This window comes from Typopeltis vanoorti, chromosome 1, assembly GCF_054136105.1.
Source record: "Typopeltis vanoorti isolate ZY-2024b chromosome 1, IOZ_Tvanoo_1.0, whole genome shotgun sequence".
Classification (NCBI taxonomy): Eukaryota; Metazoa; Arthropoda; class Arachnida; order Uropygi; family Thelyphonidae; genus Typopeltis; species Typopeltis vanoorti.
Genome location: NC_143549.1, coordinates 173252093 through 173270729, shown reverse-complemented (window position 1 = coordinate 173270729; position 18637 = coordinate 173252093). Strand labels below are relative to the sequence as shown.

The window sequence follows — 18637 nt, the reverse complement described above, 5'->3', positions numbered from 1 at the left end:
GAAATCACTTAACCACTCGTAAACTTGAGTATGGGATAAGCATTCATCACTGTATGCTTTTTGAAGCATTTGATGTGTTTTGGTAAAACTTGTACCAAGTTTAACACAAAAGTCAATCGCAGCTCTCTGTTTGAAACTCATTTTCCAACAGTTCGTCAAAATACACTGTCACTCTTGGCACTATAACTTGGTTTCTAATGAAACAAATGTCATAATGTGTGCCTCTGTAGCGCAATTGGAAGAATGATGGTACATTGTGCCCTTCGATTGGAAAAGGCCTGAGTTCGATTCCTGTCATGATGGGAGGAATCTTTATATGGATTTTTTTCAATTGAAGGTGAGTTAGCCGATCTCATATGGAGGTAGCAGGGTTTTTTTCTCCTGGAAACTCGAGTTTTTCATCCCGATTATATAGATAAATCGGCCCTTCAGAACACACGCAATTTACAGACAAAAATACTTGTTGTGGTAGTGGGCAATAGATGCCGCTGGTGTAGTTGATTGGTAGTAGAGGTGTTCAGTAGTGGTGGAGACGGAGAGTTGTACAGCAGGTGTCCTCCTGCGATGAGTCTTCGGACTCCTTGGAGGTGTCACGAATAATAATAATAAACAGTTGATACAACACTAATGAAGGTTGCCACTTTCGACAACAAAAAGATACAACAGGTGGCACCACTAGTTTCTTCTATTTTTGAAAAGTTCGGTTTCTTTTTGGACAGAGGGTGTAAAATAAGAGAAAAATGGCAGAATATGCCTCCCTCATTAACCACTCTTGTTACTTTATTATAAAAGGCAATCCAATTACTAAAACAAGAGCACTCCTTAATTCAAGGAGTGCTCTTGTTTTAGGTCAAAACTACATAGTCACTCTCTCTCCAACTGGGGACAAAGATGTCATCTCAGTTACAATCAAATATTCTGATGACCAAATCCATATCGTTTCCATGTGCTCCTTCCACTACATGTTGCCTATGACACCTGTCCCTCAAGAATTCCAGAAATTCCATTCCCATACCACTACATGCAGTTTCATCTTTCCAATTTATATTGCTGTAGTTAAAATCTCCCAGAACAGTTATTCTTTTTGGCCTTGCAAAGCTCAATTTCATAAACATTTCCTCCTCTTTACCTTCTATGCTGCTTGGCTTATATCAACATCCCACTAAATATGCTGTCCTAGCCACCTCCACCTCACACTATATGCTCTCAAAAGCATTAGTGCCATTGCCCTCCAAATTCTCTATTCTGAGAGGAACACAATTCATCGCTTATCATAAGCAGTTGAGCCTCCATAGCTCAGTTGGTATAGATGAAGCCATTTGGTCGGAAAGACCTGGGTTTGATTCCCATCAGTGATGTGAGGAACCTTTATCTGGTCTCTTTTGACTAAAGGTGAGTTAGGTGGTCTCATACAGAGGTGGACGGTTTTTCACCCAGAAACTCAGGTTTTTCGTCCCTCAGTACAGGCAAACTGGCCCCGTGAAGACACACATGGATCAAGAGTCATAAAATACATACTTAGTCCCTCACTAGGAGAGCTCAACTCCTAAGGACAGGGGAGAACCCCATACAAATAAATAAAAAATCATAAGCAGTACTCCACCACTGCATTTGTCCTTCTTATCCTGCTAAAAATGCTATACTCTGCTACTTCTATTCCTATTAGCACCACCAATTCATCTCATTTATTCTGGATACTCCTGGCATTAGGATAAAGAATTATCAATGCACTGTCACTGTTTCTCTACCTATCATTATTCCCTCCAGGCTCCACTGGATTCAGCATTACACTCTCTCTCACTCCTACTCTAATCCGCTCATATTTGTCATTTCCAGTTCCCAATCTCTTCTTTCATGCTTTTTAACTCATTCCTCATACATTTCACTTCTTTCAGTGCCTCTCTCTCTCTCTGCAAGCTACTTACTCTCGCTCAACATTCATCCTCCAAATCTACACCATCTTTCAAACCTACTACACTCCCTAATTTTATATTCTCATTTACATGCTGCTGTTTTCCTCTCCCTTGATCAAGCTACTTGTTTCTGTGGGTTGGTATTCACCTGTTTCTAACATAACACTGCTGAAGTCCATTATGCCAATTAGTGACTGGTGGGATGGAAAGAGATTTGACAATAGAGCTGGATGAACTGGAGGTACTTAGAATATCCAAAATCATGTAATATCCGTTTGTACTTAATGAAAAGGTGAGAAGAAAGACAGTTCTATGTCAAGGTCATTTAATTTAAGTTTCAGTACTGGCAGAGTTCCAAGCAAGTGCAAGAATAAGATAGTTCAATTACATGAAGTAAACTTTAAGGTAGGGTAGAAAAATATAGCCCACTCAGTATTTTTGTAGTGGTGATAAATTTAATGGAAAAGTTGGTTAAGGCCTGAGTTCAGAAATTGGATGGACTGGAGTATGAAAGTGTGCAGTGTGGGGGTGAGGACAACATGATCACTTTAAATCCTGCCTATTCTCTCACAAAAGGGATCTCAGCTAACTTTCCCTTACCACCAGTAAATACACACATGACCAGACAGGATCGGATCTCTCTCTCTCTCTCTCTCTCTCCTTGGACTGATATTTATCTCCTGCCTTTCCTGGCACAAACACACCACATCAATAGCTTCCTCACCCTCTAACAAGCTAGGTATTCTTTTCTACTCAAGAAGCTATTTTACACCCAGCCCAGCTACTAATCCTATATAAATCCCAAATTTGTAGAATCTAGGAGCAGAATCTGGAAGGCTAGATGCTCGTTACTTGGACCAATGCTACTTAGTTTGTATGGGATTGGTTTGGAGGATAATATACAGTTTGCTGATGATGCTAAACTGAGGAGGGCAATAGTAAATCACGATGAAGCAGAAATCTTATAGTATGATTTAAATACTCTGACAATGTGGTTAAAGGATAATAGTTGCCAATTTTATGCTGCACAAGTTATTCATTTCAAATGGAGAAGATTACAACTTGTGTATTATACTGATGGGACTGAACTTCAAGAAATAAACGAAATAAACAAGAATACTGTTCACACATTCATGGTGGCATACTAAAATCTCCCTCAAAATTCTTCATACTGTACAGAAGAGAGCAATTCAGCTCATGGATAACCCTCACAGGTTCACTTCAATATCCATCTCACAGATTCAATGCTTTAGCTCTGTGTCTTGTTTACAGGTACTTCCATGGTCACTGTTCCAGTGAATTAGAAAACATCATTCCTCCACTTACTGTTGGGCATGTTAAAACAAGAGCAGAAGCTGCCAAACATCCATTTTCAGTAAAATTGCAAATGTATCAAACTTGCTTCACTTCTTCCTAATTTATTCCATCCCTCTGTCCTCTTAGAACAGCACTTCTTATGGGATGTTTCCCAACAACTACAACCTTCAGTTCCTCAAGAAAAATGCCAATGGATTTCTCTCTCAATTCTCACCTACATTGCACACAGCACTGATATGCTATAAATTCTTCTATATCCTGTGGCTTTGTCAAAGGAAGGCACGGAGTGCCTCAGTAAATTTATCAAGTTATTTACTACAACATGATGGAGCAGAATCTAGAAGAAGACCAAATGCTCTTTACTTGGCCAATGTTACTTAGTTTGTATGGGATTGGTTTGGAGAATAATATACAGTTTGCTGATGATACTAAACTGAGGAGGGCAATAATAAATCATGATGAAGCAGAAATCTTATAGTATGATTTAAATAGACTGACAATGTGGTTAAAGGATAATAGTTGCCAATTTTATGCTACAGAGTATAAGGTTATTCATTTCAAATGGAGGAGATTACAACTTGTGTATTATACTGATGGGACTGAACTTCAAGATATAAATGAGTCTAGGATTCTGGAAGTACATACATTTCATATGGGTTGAATTTGTGCAAATAGAAAGATAAAAACAGAAAAAATGAAGATATATGTGGGTGGTCTAAAAGGTTCTCGGCCTAACAATGAAAAAAAGAATTTATAATTTCAAAATTATTTTTATTTTTCAACATAATCTCCTTAAGACTAATACATTTATTCCAATGATGCTCCAGCACCATTATCTCATCCCAGTATGATCTGCAAAATACCTCTCTACAGCTGCAATCACTTCTTGATTCGAAGAAAAACAGTGACCAACAAGGAAGATTTTTAGTTTTGGAAAGAGATAGAAGTCAGAGGGAGCCAAATCTGGTGAACAGGGTGGATATTCCAACAATTCATAGTGCAGATCCCTTAATTTTCCCATTGCCAAGACACCTTTGTGGGCAGGATCATTGTCCTGATGAAAGATGATATTTTTCTTCTGCAAACCGGGTCTTTTCTCACAATTTTTTTCGTTTAGTCTGGTTAAAAGATCGGAATATAAATCCCCAGTTATTGTTTTACCCTTTCCAAGATAATTAATAAACAAAATGCCTTTAGCATCCTAAAACACCAATGCCATGACCTTTTCTGCTGATGAAATCGACTTTGTCTTCTTTGGCGCTGAACAACTGGCTTCTGTCCACTGTTTTGACTGCAGTTTGGATTCTGGTGTGTACTGGTGAATCCAAGTCTCATCCATAGTAATAAATAGATGCAAAAAATCAGTTTTATTCTTGTTGAAACGCTCCAAGCACTTTTCAGAGATTTTCATGCGAGTGCATTTTTGATCTGCGCAGCACCCATCTTGCACAAAGCTTTTTCATTTTCAATTCTTATGTAAAATATATTCTATATATTCTTTTGAAATGCCTATAGTCTCAGCAATTTCACGCACTTTGACTTGCTGGTTATCCAATACCATATCGTGCACTGATCAATGATTTCTAGTACTGTCACATTTTTTGGACATCCTTCACATGGATCATCTTCAAGGCTTGGGCAGAGATACCATTTGGAGTAATAGTTGTACAGAACTTCAAGGTCAGAACTGAGCCCAGTCTCGGCCTCTTTCAGATGTTTAGTCTGAGTTGTCAATGCCAGATTGTCTGCGTATGCTAACTTTCGGGAGGAGGCTTGTGGCATGTCACTAATATATAAATTAAAGAGGAGTGGAGCTAGCACAGAGCCCTGTGGTAGTCCATTTTTTAGTACTTTAAAGGGACTATTTTTACCATTTAGTTGTACCTTGAATTTGTGCTTTGATGTCATCATGCACTTTAGGATGTTAATCATCTTTGGGTCTTGTACTACAGTTGCAAATTTCAGTATGAGTCCATTCACCCAACCTGTGTCATATGCAGCGGACAGATCTATGAATGCTATTGAGGTTTTAAAGCCTTTTTGTAAACCAGCTTCTATATGTGTTGTAAGGGCAAGTACTTGGTCACAGCAGCTGCGAGAGTCTCTGAATCCGGCTGTTCATTTGGTACTATGACATTAATCAATGGATAAATTAGATTATTGGGTAATCATTTCGCAAAAGTTTATAGGGAATACTTAGTAAAGATATTGGTCAATGGTTTTCTCATCAGTAGGCTCTTTTCCAAGTTTTAGGATGGTTATAATGTCTTCAGGAATTCTTTTGGGATGTTCCTGCCTTCTAGAATTTTACAGAAAAACTGCAAAAGCCACTTACGAGTGTTACTTCCAAAACGTTTAATGAATTCAGGTATATACCATCCAGGCTTGCTGCTTTGTTATTTTTCAGTGATTTAATTGCTTGAATCAGTTCGTTTTCAATGAATGGCATCGAGAGGTGGTTATTTTGTTTGACACTTCAATAAACATGGATATATTTGGTCCTAATTTCTTTAGAATAGGATGCAGTAATCTTTAAGTTGTTAGATGTTTGCTGGATTCTAGTTGCTATGTCTTTAGGAGTGATCGCCGTGACTTTCTGCTTAGAAACTGATGCAGTTCCGAGTTTTCGTAGCAAGGCCGAAGCCTTGCGGCTAGAGTGGATGAAGTCTAAATTTTCAGTAGTGGTTTTCCAATGTTGGCATCGTTGTTCATTAAGCATTTCTAAAATTCTTTTTTCCAATTTCAGGATCTGGATCTTTTTTGTATTTTTTAATAGTTCTTCAGTTTTAGGAGACCAGCATGGGGTGTACTGTTTCCAGAAACCTCTTGGTATACATCGTTTTGCAGCACCTATCAGTACTCGTACAAAAACGTTTGTAATTTTCAACTTCAGGTTGGACCCAATGGATGTTAGATTCAATTTGTTTAGAGTACTGTTCCCAGTTAGCTTTGTGAAAATTGCATCTTGGTCTTTCCTCTTAAATCCTTTAAATGTTTGTTTATTGATATATTTATAGGTTGAAGCGTGGAGTTGAGTCCTCCTGGGATTACAGCTATTTTTGTCTTCATTTTGCAAAGTTCATTCTTAACAGCTTTGGTTTTATGGCATCTAAACTGATCCCATACTAACAAGGCAGGTTTCTGACGTAAACTGCCAGGATGTATGGACTACACCTTCTTTATCCATAACTTCATCCCTCATGTTGGATGAATATGAATGTAAACTCCTTTGGTAAGTTTTTCTTTTAAAAATGAAAAAAAAAGCAATTTTGTTCCATCTACACAGCACGACAAAACAACAGTATAGAGGGATTTTTCGTGACCAGAAATTTTAATAATTTTTTTTTTAATCTTTGGAGTCAACAGTCTTGGTTGAGGGCACATCAAAAGTCAGAAGCACTTCATCCATATTAGCTATCTGTGAAAGTTCAATTGTCTTGTTTTCTAGCATTCATGATGAATCTGTGAAACTCAATAATTTTATTTTCAAATTTGTGTGGCATTTTTTGTGATATTTTCGTGTTTGCTCTTATGCATAAATCATTTCTCTTCATAAATCTAAAGCACCATGATGGCAACCCTGTAGAACTGATATTTCTTTCTGTTGCAAATAACTTTACTCATTGAGTAATCATTTTTTTGTAGATAAGCAGGAGCCTGATCTTCTTTGATCCATTATCAAAATTTTTAATTCATTTTCAATTTCTGGCATTTTGCTGGTTTTCTGCAGAGATTGTGTTTTTTTAGAATATGATTCTATTAATTGCTACTCTTGTTTGCTCCAAGTTCATACAATTTTTTCTGCAGGTGGAGGCCCAAAGTACCACTGTATTGCCCTATTGCCATTTTTTTTTGCGTACTCAATGACACTATGCTTAAACACAATCATATAGCTATGTCTGTGCTTTGCAGAATCCGTGGGTTATAAAAAAAAATTAAATATAATGTATTGATTACTAGTTTAAATGCATGACTGTTAATGACCATGCAAACTATTCAAACTGATCATGCATTACTGACAAGCGATGACACACTGCAAGATGCATCAGTTTATAAGACACATGTGGCTTATAGGATGCACCTAATTTTCAGATAAAGTTTAAGTACAAAAAACACATCTTATAAGGGAAAAATACGGCACACACACACACACACACACACACACACACACACACACACACACACACACACACACACACACACACACACACACACACATACACACACACACACACACACACACACACACACACATATATATAAACACTGATAAATCAGAATAGGGAAAGTTATTGTTCTTCTTTTTAAGACCTTGAAAAATGACCAAATCTGAACCTTGGTAGTTTTGATTTTATTGTTGTTGAAATAATAATAATAACAACAAAGACTCATTGTGGAGGTTTCTTTGTCATACACACAGCTCATCATACCATTCCTTGAATACATTTAAATTCTTTGTAGACACCACACTCTCAGGCAATGCATTCCAATCATTCACCATTCTCCATGGAAAAAACCTACTTCTCACTAATAAGAAGCAGGTTTTTTCTCACCTGCTTCTCAATGCCTTGCTCACACTCTCCATAATTATACAGCTTCCAAGGATTCTCACTAATAAGAAGCAGGTTTTTTCTCACCTGCTTCTCACTGCCTTGCTCACACTCTCCATAATTATATAGCTTCCAAGGATGACCTCCTCCTGTTCTTCCCCATTTTACGAGAAACCTCTTCAACCTTAATCCTATTACAATCCCTTACTAACTTTTACATCTCTATCCTATCATCCCCCTATTCTTCCTATCCACCAGACTCTGTAAATTGCATCTTCTCAACCTTCCTTCATATTCAACATTCCAGAGATCAAAACTAGCTTAGTCAATTGCCTCTGGAACCTGTCCAATATCTCATCTTCACTCAGGTGCTGAAGAAGATTCAGAAGAGTAGTTAATAGTTCTGTAGAATGCTTGCTGTAAGTTTTCTACAGTTAGTTATATTTAACTACAGCAGAATAAGCTAACTATTATTAACTTTCTCCTTGGAGTCAAGAGAATAATAGTAGGAGTAACATTTTTATCATATTAACCTTCCATCAATATTCTAAGCATTCAAACACACACACACACACACACACACACACACACACACACACACACACACACACACACACACACACACACACACACACACACACACACACACACACACACACACACACACACACACACTCCAGCAATGCATTTCACTTACAACTCACTCTCCCTGTAAAAAATCTACTCTGCATCCTGATGCAAGACAGAGCAGTATCCTTCTGTTGCCATCAATTCATTCTTGCCTGTGCTTTGAAATCATTAGCTAGTAGCATTAATGATGCTACTTATCCACTTAACTCCCGTATGATTTATTCTCCTGATCCTGAGTATGTATTCTGATGAACTCCCTTAAGCAACCTTGACTATATCCCATGTGCTATTAACATTCTTTTGTTGTAGTTTTTTATACTACAGCACTGATCCAAGCTGCTTTCTGAGTTTGTCATATTCACTTGCTCTGTAGGTCCATATACATCTCTCTCTAACTGAAAATTCCATACGATTTAGTCACTTCCAAGGTTGCAACCATATGATCTGAAATCTCTTTCTCTTATTGGAAGGAAAACGGTTACCATGTTTATGGAAAAATCCTCTGTTGGCATTACTAGACAACATCGTGATATCTGACAGTGTCATATCAAATGTTGTACCTGTGTCCTACCTATGTTGTCAAACTGCAGTTTGATAAAACCGAGTGACATAATTTGTTTTTCAGTACCCACCGTGATGATACAGAATACTATGTTAATCCTACATGAAAAGTGTATATTATTACTTCAAATTGACAGTTTTCCTCCCATCTGTCAGGACTCCTATTTTGTCACATCTTATATTTTAGTCTTCTAGGGCACTTTTTACTGTATCTTACTAATTTTACTGTACTTTACTAATCCTCTGGGTATGTTTCCTACCATCCTTGCATCATGCACCTGTTTTGATAATCTGTTTAACCCCCCAACCAGCCACAAAGTCTATAGATGTCAAGATAAATCTGGATACGAAGCTCTAAAACCCATTAAATAACATGGATAAGAAGTGCAATTTGGTGTCAATATTTCATCATTGGCCGGTAGGGAATTCCATAAGAATGGAACCTAACAATGTTAGGTTCCATTCTTATACCTTCATTTTTAATATGATTCTACTATACTGTTTTGTATATAGCAACTTTGACCAATTTCTCTCTTATTCTCTCTAAATATATTCAATTGGCTCCCTGCCATATCAGCTTTTCAATTTCTGTTGCCGATTTTCATATTTAATTTGCCATCTTTATTAAAAATTGTGCCTAAATAGCTGAAATGTTTTACTTCTGTTCTGTAAGTTTCCCACTCAGGATGTTACTGATTATTTTCATAGTCATAATTTTTTAATGCTGATTTTCATTCCAAATTTGTTATCGGAGTTATTCAGTTTAGTTAAGGAATCCTGTTGACATGTATTGAATTTATTTAAAAGTATAACTTTTATTCATAAAATAAAGAGCTGAGATGAATATGTGTAAGTTTTTGTAGTGAGCATAATTTCAAGTTTCCTATGAGTACACCCTTGTAGTCTCTGAATAGATTTAAAAGAATATCATAGCAGAATAAATCTATACCAGTCTTTTTATCTTTGACTAGCACTTAACAAAAGAAAACAAAAGGACAAACAAACAAATAAATAAATAAATAAATAACAAACAACCAAAAAAACTCCTACAAATAGTTAATTGTGATTACTTCCCAAAACTATGAGATAGGCATCATAGGGTTGAGATTTGGATCACGTCTCAATTGAAGAAGTGGTAATAGTGTAATTAGCAGAGATCCTGCTCAAAGCCAAATATATTAAATAAATTACTGTACAAGGTATATTCTTGTGAGTAAGGAGTTTGAAGTACTTGAACTACTCAGGGACAATTATCTTATGCAGCATGTAGTTGAAACAATACGTGGGACTCGAGCATTAGATTTAATAATATCATCTTATACAGTGATGATAGATGTCACCACGATGCTGCCACCAGTTAGGGAGAGTGATTATGTGGTTTTGATGTGGTGGAGTGGCTAGCCAGGTACAAGTTTCATGGAACAAGAGATATGTGGGAAATTGCAAATCAGGGGACTATGATAAATTAAGGAAATAGATTGGTGATGTGTAGTGGCTTGTTCAATTGAAAGGAAGAGAAATCAGAAATCAGTAGTGCTTGGGATTTGGTCAGGAATCAATTACTTATGGCAATGTTAGATTGTATTCATAAGGTTTCAGAGGATAAGTAAGGCACGAATGAAATGGGTGAATCATGAAATTGTGCAGGAACTTCTGAGAAAGAGGATATTATGGAAGAGATATAAAGAACAGGGTATCTCTCAGAAGCATGAGGAGTATAAGGAGCAGGCTAGAAAGATGATGAGCATAGTAAGGAAAGAGAAATTGGCATATGAAAAGAGATTGGTTGATGCAGTAATGCAAAACTCTAGTTGAGTCACATCTGCTGAAAATATAGTGGAAATGTTCAGAAATGAACAGCAATAGGAATAAGGACAGAAGACTGACATTTCAAGAATAGGAAGAGTTTGGAATATTAAGTAACCTTGATGTTAATAAGGCTGTAGGACTGGGTGGGATATCATCATGTATATTATGGGAATGTGCAAAAAAGCTGGCACTGACCTTGACTTGGTTTCAGCAGATGTCTTGCAACAGGAACAGTCCCAGAAAAATGTAAAGATGGCAAAATAGGGCCATTGAATAGGGTAGAATCCAAGTTAGTGATGTCTAACTGTAGTCCAGTGTGTATATAAGGTGTGAATTAATACAATCCATGGTTGTATCAAGTTCATTACTGAACATGAATCAATAGCCATATAATATGATGTACTATTCTGGTATCAATTTCCTGAAATTCAGTTCCAACAATGTAGTACACTGCTTGTGATCCCAGAGTACACGACCTTACACTCAGTAGTGTTTAACTGCTAGCTGTTATCCTTTGTTATATTACTAGTCCATTTAAGTCATCCTGTAGGAGCTCTATATATCTTCATTGACTATTGCTCTTGTTACCTTCACCACCTTTGCAATATGTCCCCTAAATTTCAGGTTTCTATCAATCATCAACCCCAGATCTCTTATCTCCCCTACTTCTTCCAGTATAACTCCTTCCATAGAGTATGCTGTTTTGCATTATGTTATGCATTATTTTTCTGCTGAATTTCTTTTCAAGGTTCAGCAGTGAATTCCTTGAAGGTATAATGTAATAATTTATTTATTCATTCATATGGAGTTTTCACCCTTTCTTCCCCATCCCTTGTGGGGGGGGGGCAGGTTGAGCCCTCCCAATGAGGGATTAGGTATATATATTTTATGACTGTAAAATCTGTGTGTGTTTTTCCGACCAAAGGGCTTCGTCTATAGCAAATGAGCTACGGAGACTCTGACAAAATAATAATAGTAATAGTGGCTATTTCCTTTATCCAAATCAAATGTTAGCTTTGTTGTAAAAAGTGATCTACCCTTCATAAAATCATGCTGGCCATACAAAATATCACATTCCTATCCACCTTGTCCTGAATTCTGTCTTTCACCAACTTTTCCAATACCTTAACCACCACTCCTGAGATACTGATTGGTCTATAATTTTCTACTTCTGTCTTGAAGCCTCCTTTATGCAGTAGAACTATTTTTCCTTTTCTACTCCCTATACACCTTTCTAAAATTAAGGCTTAAAAAAACAATCTGGTTAAACAGATACAAACTGCTTTGCACACTCTTGTAATAAACAGACAGATATGCCATATAATCTCCTTGGCCATATTTGCATCAGCGTTTTGCAATATCATAAGCATCTTCAATTCATCTACCTCAGTTCTCACATTAGTCAATGTCACATTTGCACAATTCCACTAGATGGTATACCCCTGAAAGATCACTCAGTAACTTAACTATTTTGTTTGCTTCCATTCCTCCTTATCATCATATACCTCTCCTTCTTCTATCCTCAAAATAATTAAAAAATAAAATAAAATAAATAATTAAAAATCATTCTTCCTTTTAATCACCACATAGCAAAACTATTTTTTTTTTATTCTCTTCAGCCTTCCTTATCATATTACTCTTCTTGTCCAGGTGCTTTATACTGCTCATGAGCTCTCAGATCACCTTTTTCTTTATATACTTTCCACATTTTTTTTTTTTAATCTGCAGCTCCTGCTTAATGATGCTGCTCATTCATCTAACTCCTACCTGATTTATCTTCTTGATAGGTATACAGTCTGATATTGCTTTCTTCAAATACCCCTTGACCACCTTGCATGCATGCATGCATGCATTGCTACTATTTTTCTCCTTCACACATATCCTTCTTAATTAATATTATGACTGTCTGGCAATCCTGCAGGTCAAAACCACTACTGCTTTCTCCTAGCAGAAGCAGTCTTGCTACATTGGTGACTGCTATGTTCTCTGATGCTATGACCAGATCTATCACTCTCGAACCCTCAGTCTCTCTTCCATTACATGCTATTTCAGGTAATTATTTTAGAAGAGAGGGAAGGAATGGGAATTTTATAAATCCTCTTTCCTCCTTATGACCAGTCCTCTTTCCATTCTATCTCCCTGTAGTTGAAGTTGTCCCATAATAATTATTCATCGTGCACTAATTTCTGCTAATTTGCTAATGCATTCCATCCACATTTTCTCTAGTATTGGCTTGCCTATAACAGCAGCCAACCAACTTCTTACGGTGTCTCTATAGTGCAATTGGAAGAACAATGTGCCCTTCGGTTGGAAAAGACCTGAGTTTGATTCTCATCTTGATGAGAGGAATCTTTACATGGACTTTTTCAATTGAAGGTGAGTTAGCCAATCTCATACTGTGGTAGCAGGGTTTTTCATCCAGTTTACACACAAATCAGCCACGAGAACATAAACAATATACAAACAAAAAATACCGTTTTTGGTTGATGGGAAGCAGATGCCGTTGATGGTAGTTGTGTGTAGCGAGAGAATTAAGTAGAAGGGAATATGATGAGATGTATCGGAATAGAGTAGAGTGCCCTCTCACAATGAATCATTGGAGATGTCATGTGATTTTTTTTTTTTATGATAACAGTTTTTTTTTTTTTATGATAACAGTTTTTTTTTTTTTATATAACAATCATAATAATAATTTACAATTATACTGTTCAGAGTTACATAAGTTGTATAATATTACATGTTGTGGTTTACTATTTTTTTTTTCAAGTTTGAAAAGGTGTGATTATACAACAGTATTTACACATATGCAATGTGAATGTTGTATATGTATTTACATATAATATTCATATGTGTAAATACATATTATTATTATTATTATTATTATTATTCAGGCCTCCAAGGAGTCAAAAGACTCATCGAGGGAGGTCCTTCCTAAGACATAAAGTCTGTCAAGACTCACTGAGGGGAGGTCCCCCCCCTGAGAAACACAAAGTCTATCATACTACTCTTTAAACTCACTGACCGTTCTCGCTCCCACCACTCCATCAGGCAATGCATTCCACGGCTCAACCACCCTCCACACAAAGAAACCACTCCTTACCCTCTTGCTCACAGTTTCCTTTCGTAACTTCCAGGGATGGCCTCTTTTCATCACTCCTTCCCGCTGATCAACCAAGCGAAAGAACTCCCCAGTGTCAACCCTGTAACCACCTCTCAACAGTTTAAAAGTCTCAATCATATCACCTCTCCTTCTTCTATCCACCAAACTCTGCAGTCCACATTCTCTCAGCCGATCCTTATAACTATCCTTGTACAGTCCTGAAACCATCTTTGTCATCCGTCTTTGTATCCTTTCCACAGTTAATTTATCCCCTTCAAATCCTGGGGACCAAATCTGAGAACAATAGTCCAAGTGTGGTCTGATCAGAGACTTATACAACGGAATGATAACCCTCTTATCTCTGCAGGTCAGTGTCCTTCTCATAATAGCAGCAATCCTCTGTGTTACCTTCACCACCTTTGCAATATGTCCCCTAAACTACAGGTTTCTATCAATCATCAACCCCAGATCTCTTGTCTCCCCTACTTCCTCCAGTATAACTCCTCCCATAGAGTATGCAGCATCCCATCGATGTTTCCCAAACCTCAAGACCTTACATTTTGCTGCATTAAACTGACACCCCCATTCATTTGCCCATCTATCTAGCTTATTTAAATCCTCTTGCAGGGCTACCACATCTGCACTATTACTAATAATCCTTCCCAGCTTCGCATCATCTGCAAACAACTGAATATCTCCCTGCAATCCACTGGCTATGTCATTGATATAAAGGTTAAACAATATAGGTCCTAGTACTGAGCCCTGTGGGACCCCACTTGTAACCCTCTGCCTCCTGGAAACTGCTCCACCATACACAACTCTCTGATACCTATCAGACAGCCAATCCTGAATCCAGTTGACCAATCTGACATCCAGACCCATGTGCTGCAACTTAAATATCAGCTTATCATGTGGAACCCTGTCAAATGCCTTTGCCAAGTCTAAGAAAATTGCAGTATATGCCTTTCCCTCATCTAATGTTCCTGTAACTTTATTATAAAAGGCTAGCATATTGCTAAAACAAGAGCGTCCTTTCACAAATCCATGTTGATTCTCACAGATAACATTACCTTCATCTGCCCAATGCTGTACTCGGTCCCTCACTACTTTCTCCAAGATCTTAACAACGACTGATGACACAACAGTATTTACACATATGAATATTATGTGTCCTTATTTTCACAAACATACAGTGTAAACTCATGATTTACTTTTAAGATAATTTTTTTTTTTTACATTGCATACATTTATTACAGTTATTATATACATTACATTCATTTGTTTACATATGATACATTACTTTACATTTGTTTACATGTGATATTTACATTACGTACATTGGTTTACATATAATACATACATTGGTTTTCTTGTGATACATACATAACATGCATTTCGTTACATATGATACATCTTGGATGAGAACTAATTTTTTTTTTCCTTTCATCCTCAAAGCTTAAATGTAAGCTTATCTGAGGATGACACCACTTGGTTATTATGGTTTTTTTTTTTTTTTTTTGCTGTGTTAGGATGCTACGGAATCTATGATTGAGAAATTCGCGCGCACGCACCCCCCCCCCCCACAATAAATTGGAATGTACTGATGCGTCGCTGAACTGGAAGCCTGAGCGAATATACTGTGTTTCATTAAGTTTGTGTGGTATTTTTGGTGCGTGTTTCTTGTTCGTAGTATGTCCTTAGAGCTCTTTTCAGGCCATTGTAGTTTGTAAGGTTTCTGTATTCAAAAGGTAATTTGTTTATCATGTCTGGGATGTAGAAGTTTCGCGTGGCCTTTCCGTAGTGATTATTGTATTTATATGTGATATAATTAGTAGTCTGAGGTCTTGTTATACGGTATGTATTTCTAACTGTCCTGTAGTTGGCATCGAAATAATTTTTTAGCAAGGCTGCATAATGACATAAATGTTTTGCTGTCAGTATTTTGTGTTCTGCCATTGCAATGTTTATAAGGTCGTGATTTTCTCTTTGTTCCCAAAAGATCAGTTTTGTCATTTTGTACTGTAGCGACATTAATCTATTTAATTTGTAGGGTGCACAGAAAGCATATGTTGTTATAGCGTATCTTAGTATATTTTGGCATGGTGCTTTGTATATTAGTGTTTTTATCTGACAAGCAAGGCTACAATCTATCTGACAAGCAAGGCTACAAGAGACAATCTCATAAAAGCCAGCAGACTGAAAAAACCAGTGGTCAAGGATTTAAATGCATTGCAAGACAATACGCCAATCTTTCTATCTGAGTATTTAACACCTTTCAACCAGAATCTTTTGTACCAAGCAAGAAAGGAAAAAACAGAAAAAAAGTATCTACTTTTATGGATCAAAGATGCCAAAATATTCTTGAGAAAGTCACAGACTTCAAAGTCTATACAAATAAAAAGCTCGGAAGATATAGACAGGTTGCCAGAGTGAAACAAAAGACTCTAAGTTAGTTCAATAAGAAGATCTCAACACAACAAAAATGAATGTGAACCATCAGATAGATGTAATTACACCAACATACATCAGTAATTGTACTTTCGAATCGCTTGATGCATGGAAACAACACACAGTACAAGCGAGAGGTCTCACAATCTTGCATATTAACATCAGAAGCATCCGAAAACATTGGTTATTATTACAGGCTTATCTGAGGAATTACACTGATATTATTGATATATTGATTCTTACAGAAGTATCCATAACTAATGACGAAGCGACTGCTTTCCAAATTCCAGGCTTCCAACAACATAGATCATGCTGCCAAACAAGAAGAGGGGGGGTGGAATACTAATATTTATGAAACAAAAATTAATAGCAAAAGAAATGGCCTATCAGTTTGAGCATGCTGAAACCCTCTGTCTCGAACTCATTAATACCACGAATACACAGCATCCCATAATACTAAATGCTATTTACAGGCCACCAAACCTAAACATGATAAAATTCTTACACGAACTCAATTGCTGGCTTTCAAGCCAAGAAATATGCTCAACCGAACACCTAATGATAATTGGCAACATAAACATAAATATTGCAAATGAAAACCAGAACAATACTGTACAATACCTAGACATACTATCCATGTACAATCTAATACCAACAATAACATCATGTACTAGAGAAGAGATATTCGGAAATATTATCACTGCCTCCTGTCTAGACCATATAAACGTCCGAGCATCACCAAATAGTTACACTGCATCTGTCATAAAGTGCAAAGTAGCAGACCATTACTTCACCGCTCTAAACCTGCACACCAAGACAATACCCATGCAATGTCCCACAGAAGAAAAACGATGACAGTAATAATAATAATAACTACTACTATGATTATTCAAATTAAGTGGATATTGAATCCAACATTATTTCAAAGCCGAATAGAGAAACTACAAGAGTTTCATGCTGAATATAGAAACTATAAAAGTTTTGCATATCCAAACGAGAGCAAACCTTTCATGACAGGGGCAACTCGTAGTAAAGGTGGAGTAAGCTCTGATCACTATCCTTAGTATTTTCCCATAATGTAAAACACATCTCCTAGTGGTCATGTATGATGTTATACATTATGGGGGGGGGGTCACTACCCAGACCGGTTTTGACCTTTTTTGAAGTCTTATCAGTGAGTAGGCAGACCCAAAATGTAAATACTCAGGTTGTAGTGATGCAGAGGTTATACTTTACCATACGAATTGCCAAGAGGTGTCACATCACGAAAGGCACCAAGAATTACTGAAACAACTACTATGTAATTCCATCTTTCTGTTAGCCTTTATCTTACGCCAGATACGATACAAATGAACTCTGCATCTTCTGCATCCACTCTTCCTGATGTATCAGCTGTTTCCGAGACATGAGTAAGAACATGCATGTTTATTGCAATTAATCACATATTAATCTCCATTCCTATTCTTGTCATTATCACAGTAACAATGTGCTGTGTGGCTTTAACAACACATGCAATGTGTCTCTCTGTTAACTGTCCATTTTTTTTTCACTGATATGTGATTTTCATGTTTCAGTTTCATCTTTTTACCATACTAGATTTTTTGTCTGAAGTTGAAAGATGGGCTTGTGTATGGATGTTGACCAGCATTTTGTGTTTTTACTGGGTTACAGTAGAGAGAAAGAAACATACAGCTGAAGCATATGAGTCCAACTGTAACCCCCCCCCCCCACACACAGATGCAATGCACAAATAATGATTTAATGTTTATGCAAGGAGAGCAAAAAACATACCTCTACAAATAAACCATGTATATATGCTCCTTCTCTTGGGGCAACTGTAAATTCTTCTTTAGTCTTTTTTGTGACATCATACTGAAAAATAATTTTGTCAATTGGTATTCCACTTTTACGTGCACATGTCTGTAGTACGGCTGTCAAAAAAGCTTGAGGGCAAAAAAAACCAGGTAGCCATACAGAGGCTGGCAGAGCAAAGTCCGACACCCAGATTTCCAGATCTAAATTAAATAGAAAAAACATAAACAAATAAAAAATAAACTTATTGTTTCACAGTGTTATGAATTAAATTTAAATTAGCAGGCAATAAAACAACATTAAAATTCAAAACAAATCCATTAAATTTAATTCCTTGTAATTGTTTTTCTGAGCTTTTTTTTTGTCTCATGAGTTATCAAAAAGTTAGGATATTTATTTATTATTATTTTTCTTTTATTTTTCTTTCTTTGCTTCTTTCTCCTCTCCTGGCTCCTTCCCCCTGATGCTATTAGAGTATTCAAGGGCTAGGAGTGAAT

The 18637-nt window shown here is 36.8% G+C and overlaps 1 protein-coding gene across 1 annotated transcript in view; it reads right to left on the bottom strand.

Annotated features, from left to right (window-relative positions):
- The window catches only part of Dhc93AB (Dynein heavy chain at 93AB), a 1274973-nt gene that overhangs the window by 14399 nt on the left and 1241937 nt on the right, over positions 1-18637 (bottom strand). The window contains exon 63 of the mRNA XM_090403805.1: positions 18120-18343. Within this exon, the coding sequence (XP_090259931.1) occupies positions 18120-18343 (224 nt within the window). The remainder of the gene's footprint in view (positions 1-18119; positions 18344-18637) is intronic.